Source organism: Austrofundulus limnaeus, unplaced genomic scaffold (assembly GCF_001266775.1).
Source record: "Austrofundulus limnaeus strain Quisiro unplaced genomic scaffold, Austrofundulus_limnaeus-1.0 Scaffold354, whole genome shotgun sequence".
NCBI classification, from domain to species: Eukaryota; Metazoa; Chordata; class Actinopteri; order Cyprinodontiformes; family Rivulidae; genus Austrofundulus; species Austrofundulus limnaeus.
Genome location: NW_013952756.1, coordinates 303,883 through 311,578, shown reverse-complemented (window position 1 = coordinate 311,578; position 7,696 = coordinate 303,883). Strand labels below are relative to the sequence as shown.

Here is a 7,696-nt window from a genome sequence, read left to right as displayed (position 1 = left end):
TTCCATTCGTCAAAGTTAATGCCACACACAAGTTCAATGGTTTCAAATCATTTGCAAAACCCGTTTAAAAAGGAAATGAAACTTTGTATTTTTTTTATCAAATAAGCCTATACTTTTGAAAGATCATATTGTAACACTAAAGATCTATTTCAATTAAATGTAATATTAACTCAGCAGCTAATATTACCATTGTGTTATGAATGAGTGCAATTAAAAAATAAAGAGCAGGAATGATGACCAGGACATGTAGCAAAGGGATGTTTAATGATTTCTTTGGACAATGAGGTGCACATGTCCAGTTTGAATGTTTTACAAAGAGAAGAAAAGCAACAACGCAGTGTTGTGTCAGCATTCCCAGTTCAACTACATTTCTCCATTAATAACCTGATTCAAAATGGTGCTGAACATGTGATGAGAGGCGCACCTGGACCGACCACTAGGGGGAGAAGCAGCTTTTAGAAAGCAAAAAGAAAACTGATGTGAATGATGTCTTCATGAACTCTTTAAACCGTGAGAAAAAATGGACACTGAAAGTGGTCCAGTTCCACAGAGGAAGAGTTTCAAACAAGGAAGAAAAAGTACGAAATGGTCTGAAGTAACCGTTTTCAGGAGAGGAGAGAGAGATAGAGATTGAGAGAGAGAGAGAAAAAAGGACAAGTAGTTGAATTTATAAAAGATTTAATAACATTTAAATTATTATTTTTAAATAAAATCAAAATAGTGATTGATGCCATCTTGGGACAAAACAAAGTCCTTTGCATTAAATATAATTATTGCCCACTGCCAAAGGAAATATTGTTCTTGCCATGTCCGTTAGCAAAACATCTCATGAACTACTGGACGGATTTTAACGAAGCTCACAGAATCTATCTACAACTGATTAACTTTAAGAGCCAACCCAATTCAAGATGGCTACCACAGCCAACTGACATGAGAAATCAAAAATGGCTACACTTCAGTCAATTTTACAAATATCGTACAAAAACATGATGTAGTAGCAGCGGAGTCATTTGCAACACACACTCTTGGCGTGACGTTGCGATTTTCGATGACATTGCACGTTCATTTCAATGTTTGACCAAAACTGCTACAACCCCATCATCTCGACATGATTTTAGTTTAAAACTCATAAAAGGTGATGAGTGGTGTGCATTCCTTTAAGGAATACTAGGCCTATTTAGGCTGTCTTCCATAAAAAGTTGTCACAAAATGTGTGAAAATACAACTAAAAGTATCAGTTTTTGGTAGAAAGAAAAGTAGGTGGGGAATTTGCCGCAAGCAAAAACAGCCAAAAAGACAAATGATTTCAGCCGTCAGGTGAAAAATGTACATTAGTGCACATCTTAAAAAAATAAAACTTGTCCTGGAGGAACACTGAGCAGATCTGGAGAAACATGGAGCACTATGCAGAGGTTCTGAGCATATGGCCAATTCTTAAGCTTATACAACAAATCTTCCACTCAGTGGTTTTTAGGATTGAGTCTTCAACCTGAGATTTTTGTTTGTTTTTCAGATCAAGAGCAATGTTCATAGCAAAATAACATTCATACTTCATGTCAGAAAATTCCTACTGCAGATATTGATTACATGATTGAAACTGAATCAAATTATTGCTTTGCTGTTGTTTTCCAGGAGCAAACAAACCCTTACACACACTGGTTGAATGGGAATGCCTTATTAAAGTAGTGAATGTCTTGGTCCTCTGCATCACGAGGATGCAGTGAAAATCAGAATGATAAAGAATTAAAAAAATAAAATCAAAAATGGGCAAACTTGATCTGATGTGAACTGAAAGTGCAGCGATCAAGTCATTATGAGCTGTAAATGCAGGCAATTCTTACATTCCATTATAGCTCACTGGCTAGGCAGTCATTTCTTTTATCTCACCTCTCAAAAATATACGAATTAAAAAAACTATTTAAGACTTTAACAGGGGATTCACAGAGTGTGTGGAGAATGTTGGTGAAGGAGTGAAAGATCAAATAGATGGAGTGAATATTTTGCATCAAGTGCTAATAAATGACAGTAAATGTATTTGATTTATAAAAAACTACCTTGGTGCTGAACACTGACCTCTTTCTAACAATAAATCTGGTATACAACATTTACAAAATGAACATTATAATAGTGTGATATTAATATATGCTACTGCCTTCCTCTGGTTCTCTTCATTTCAAACCTCCGAGTACTTTAACTCCATCGCATAAATTACACAGTAACGCGCTCACGCCACACGTGAGCGACAGCCAAATGCCGAGAGAGAGAACAGGAAGACTCTGGACAGTGAGTACACCTGCGTGTGTGTCCTGAGTGTGTGTGGATGGTAGCTCCGCTCAAACTGCACAGCCACTATTTGCCGGCAGACTTCGCAGTGAAAGGAATTGAGAGAGTAAACTTCTGGGATACCAAGATTCTTCAGCTCACAAGGTACATTACTTCCTAATCCAAGAGACTTGCACAATTAAAGACAGTCCTGAAATACTTTGAGATAATTATAACAATATGAACAATAATAACAATAACAATAGTAATAAACATCTGTAAAGATTTATCTGTCCCACAGCAGCTGATTGACAAACTGGATTATTACAGTGCCCTGTGATCGTCACGTCTCTGCAATCAGCTGTGCTAAAAGAGCTCGACCTCTGTGCATCCACTGTACGTTTGATGATGTGTGTTCGTCTCAGAACTGTGCATTTGTGTCGACAAATATCTGGAGCGAGTCGTGATTTCTGCGTGACGTTTGCTGCTGGCTCAGTCTCAGAGGCGGGTCTGGGCCTCAGGGACATAGATCTCGATACTGTCAGCACTTTCCGTGGCAGAGTTCTGTCGTACTGACGCTGCCTTCTTTGCCGCCATCAACCGTTTTCTGGCTTCTTGCCGCTGCTTGTCCACGGCAGAGTCCACGCTCCTGTCCTTCCCTGTTGACAGCCGGGGCTTTGACTGTTTCTTTGGCGCCGATGATGGAAGCTGTTTGTTTTCATCCTGAGGAAATTATGTCAAGAGGACAGGAGTCAGCAACACAAGCTTGGTGTAAAATGAGAGTCAAGTGATGCTGATGGTAGCTTAAGAGCCTGGAATTCACTCTCAACTTCTACATTCGTCTTTAAAAACACATGAAAATTACAAATTTTATCCATCCATTGAACACAAAGTTTATTTTAAATCCTATAAAATAGTGTTTTACAATGTAAAACAACTAAATGTTTTAACTTATTGGAATTTCACTGAAGAAACATCTGCAGGCAAGTCTCACCTTTTTCTCAGTCTTCTCAGGAAGCTGCCAGTTGTTGGCTTTCAGTTGGTAGAGCTCATCAAACTTCATGCTTATATCTTCTATTGAAAGTTGGAGCAGATCCCAGAAGCCTGCCAGGTCCTGTGCTGTTGGTCTTGGGTTGGCACTGATGTTCTGATTAAAGAGACAAACACCAAATTGATTATGAACGAAAAAATGTCTTCACATTAATGAAAGAGAAGAAAATACATGACAATCTTTTATTGAAAGTTTAAGTGCAAATATGCACATGAGGATTTCATGCTTCTGTAAGATTATTTTTTAAGTTATACAATCAAATCTGCTTCTTGTTTAAAAACTCACCAGATTCTCATTGCAGAGCCCTCTGAACTGCTCAAACTTCTGTGATATGAGGAGCTGAGCACTGCCGACTGCACTGCGGATTGTCCCCAACACTACAAAAACAAATGTAATCATGAACGGTAGAACTGATACACTTACAATAAGGGGTCTATGTAGACTGTATTGGTCTTTTGATGAGTATTTGTTTTAAAACTGACAATTTAAATGATTTCTCTACGTGTTCTTCCCTAACTCCATCTTGACCATTTATTCAACTTTATATTCGACATTTGCATGTAAACAGAAATATATTATTAAAGCCTTTGAAAACAGCAAGAATCAATGGAAGTCACATTCTTTCTCATTTATATTTTAGAGACGGTGAAGAATGATCTGCCCAAGAGCCTGACTGGGATTCTGGAGGATGAAAAATTGATTCCATCATGGCTCTATTACCACTAAAACAAAGCTTACTTCCACTTTAATGATCTGCGGTAGTTGAGTCAATCGCAGTGAAGGGCATGTCAAGCTTTGTCTCATCATCCAAACCAAACAGGAATGAGACATGGCCTAGTCCCCCGTCTCTAAACTCCCATTACAAGCTCATTCATTCTTCAGGCACTGCCCTAATGAGCAATTTACCAAAACCTATTATCCATCTCATCTACTATTACTTTATGTTACGTCCTGTTATGGCTTAAATAATAAAAACTGTCCTCCAGCTCACTGAAAAAAAAAAAAAAAAAGAGTTTGTAAACATGTACTTTGAGATGAAACATGGACAGCTGCTGTAAAGTCAGTCTGATCCTTAAACTGTTTACTACTTAGATATTTTCCTAATCAGAGGTTTGGTAAACACCGATGTGCATTAATGTGAATGCTTACCCTCCTCTGAGAGCTTGTTGTCTTTGGTTTCCTGCTCCATCTGCTGACACCAGCCCTCCATACGGCCCGTTTCAGCCTGCAGCAGCTTCAGAAACCAGTTGCCATCTCTGAGGCATGCTGGCGTGCTGGAGTGAACAGCATCGCCCTGCATGCTGCAGTTTCCACACTCTAAGCTGGGATCTGGTGGTGGTAGAGAGGAGGGATCTAAAGCTGGATCCAGCGTCTCTGCAGACGAGTTGGATATCCTCGATGGGGCTGATGTGTGTTTAAGGAGTTGCTGTTCCATGGCTTTGTCCTGTCCGTTGGTTGCAGTGGCATTCACAGGCAGACTGTTGGTGCAGTTGGTTGTGTTTTCTGTGGGTGTGGCATCTTGCAACTGAGGTTCAGTTTCTGTGTTTTGTCTGGAGGCCATGCTGCTGTCCCGGCTGAGACTGCAGAGACATGCATGAATATCAGCTTCAGAGAGAGTTGAATACTCAGATATTTCCAGAATAACAATGTGAGGTTTGAGAGTTTACTTGAAAGGATAGTGACAAAGCATAATTACTCATGCAACAAAAAGCACGACATAGAAGATGACATAGAGAAATAAGCAACAAGGATGGTAAAAGTTAAACAAACTGCTGGTTTCTAACTTCATAAGCAGAAGCAGCACATTGTCAAACAAATGTGATTGCAAGGAAAATTACAGAGCACTGTACTCATTTAAATGGACAGCTTCTCACTAGTTTCATGTAACTAAAGTCAAAACAAGAATAACATCCTATCAATCAAAGTACTGTTTTGCTCCTAGGCTTACTGGCAAATGACCTTAGAGACGATCGCTGTTACAAATTCAACAACAGTAGGAGTGTAATGTTACAGAGGAAAAGGAACAAACATGCAGAAAAAAATAATAATAAAAAAAGTCAATATTACAAACCACATATTCACACACGGAAGTCTCCCAGCATAAATCAAACATTAAGTTGTTAAAAATGAAGCAGTTGGTGTCAGAACCCTTTCTAAGGTTTCTGTAATATGATTGGTGTTATGTTTACTACTATATGATGTCACCAGCCTGGAAACAAACCTGCTTAAAGCAGAATGGTTTTTTTGACCTTCACTTTTACTTTGAAACTCAGATTTTGTTAATCAAATACAAGACAGCTGTACTTACGGCCTGCCGTTCTCAACTTGAACTCCAATTGACTGAAACTTTAGAGGCGTAAACAGAAGTAATGGCTCTTCCCTTGGGACTGGAACAAGACAATCCACCTACAGTGTTACAAACACAACAAGGTCATTCCACTGCTCTCCCCAGATCATCATGTGTCAAAATAAATATTGCACAAAGTGTACCTGAACTCCTATAGAAGACAGCTTCCTCTTGGGTGCAGTTGGGGGCTGTTCTAGGACGATGCTAATGTTCACGGTGTCATGTTGGGATTGGGTCGATGTGGAAGTGGTGGTATTGGTGGTAGAGGTGGCAGCAACAGTGGTGGTAGAAGGGAGGTCACGAGGAGCTGGAACAGGGGGCCCAGAGCCTGCAGCAGGTGCAATGGTTGCAGCAGGGCCTATTAGAGACTGGATCCCCTTGGCCAAGCTGCTCGTGCGGATGCTACAGAGACTGTCGGAGGAGTTGCTGCGTCCTGATTGGCTGTTCGCCTCGCTGCCTCGGTCCTGCTGGTCGAGATAAGTGTCTTGAGCAGATTCTGTGCTGCTCTGCAACGTCACTGAGATGATGGGCTTGGAGGTGATGCGAGGTGGGACTGGAGGAGCCTTTCTATTGCTGACTGATTACAGGAGACAAAAAGAAGAAAAAAAAAACACAAAACTTAGAATAATAATGTAGAAAACGATGAAAAAGACCTACGTAAACTAAAGACAGACAGCGCACATGAGGTGTCAAAATGTAAAACCATTCACAAGTTTATCTTAAAAGCAAACATGTACTTTGACCTTACTGCTGCATGTATTAGGCAGTCCTGACAACTACCTCTGTGCTTCCCTATGATACGTTTCTGCTGGTAGCGGTGTTCCACTGACGTCAGTCTGTCTCTGGGGATCTTCTCTTACATGCCACACCTTTTCAGGCCTTTTACTCTAGAGAGTCTCTTCTGTTGTTACTGCCAACAGTCCTCTTTCATTTGACCACAGAAGTAGAGTCAAGCATGTGACTCAGATCTGTCCAACAAAGTTATCCTGTGCAGTCTTTGTATGAACTTGTGCATAAAATATTTTTTAAAGGATTAAAAAAAAAGAAAATAAAGCAGGACAATAAGATTAAAGCTTTGAAAATAGGATTGTTATTTATGTTGCACAACACTGAAACTGCACTTTTGTCAAAGAAATGTTTTTTCTACCTTTCACTTGTTTTTGTGTCACACAAGTTGGCTTTCTTCTCGTGTATACAATGTACTCACTCTTGTACAGTCTACTAGTGACGACAGATCAAGTTTTGTTGCCTTTTTTCACTTTCCAACCAACAGATTTCTGTACTCCAAGGTGAACACCACATTTAATCAGACTGCATGCTTACTAAGGGGTGTAAGAAAATATCGATACACTGAAATGTTGCAATATTTCACTTCTCGTTACTATATTGATTCTCTAAAGCAGTGTTTCTCAATTCCAGTCCTCATGGCCCACTATCCTGCATGTTGTAGTCGTTTTCCTGCTTTGACTCACCTGATTTAAATAAATGAGTGATTGACAGGCTTCTGCAAAACTTAAAGACTTGCTGAAGTGAAGAGCAGGGAAACAACTAAAACATGCAGGATAGTGGGTCATAAAAAGGGTTCCTACAGCTTAAGACAAATTAAATTTAAGACTTCAAGACATTTTTTAATGTCACTTGAAATGAAATTAAAGACCAATTTCACGATGAACACAAATGGATAAAAAATCCAGCTGGCAACAATTTCACGCTAAGACAACTAGCTGCCAGTGGCATTCAGTAAGTTCTTTTAAACAAATTAATGTTATCAATTATTTTCATATTTGAGACTAATTACAATTATCCTACTTACAATATGTTACCATTTTAAGACCTCTGAAAGGTTGATTTATGACATTTTAAATGGGCAATGTCATGTAAAATCAACTTTTTTGAGTTTTGTATCATGTTATAATGTTATATTCTCATAAAAACATGCCCAAAGCCTTGCTTTGACTCATTCATGCATTTGAGAAATCCTGCAGCATTTTTAGACAGCCATGCTGAGGAGCAAAATGACAGGTGGGGACCAGAAA

General features: G+C 39.3%; 1 protein-coding gene across 2 annotated transcripts in view; it reads right to left on the bottom strand.

The window, feature by feature from the left end:
* Positions 1–242: 242 nt before the first annotated feature.
* Positions 243–7,696, bottom strand: part of dlgap4a (discs, large (Drosophila) homolog-associated protein 4a) — a 166,003-nt gene continuing 158,549 nt past the window's right edge. For both annotated transcript variants that reach the window (XM_014023029.1, XM_014023030.1), the window contains 6 exons: positions 5,804–6,237; positions 5,622–5,719; positions 4,463–4,893; positions 3,599–3,690; positions 3,257–3,409; positions 243–2,985 (listed from right to left, as the gene is read on the bottom strand). In XM_014023029.1, coding sequence (XP_013878483.1) covers positions 2,761–2,985; positions 3,257–3,409; positions 3,599–3,690; positions 4,463–4,893; positions 5,622–5,719; positions 5,804–6,237 — 1,433 coding nt within the window. In that variant the 3' untranslated portion in view covers positions 243–2,760. The remainder of the gene's footprint in view (positions 2,986–3,256; positions 3,410–3,598; positions 3,691–4,462; positions 4,894–5,621; positions 5,720–5,803; positions 6,238–7,696) is intronic.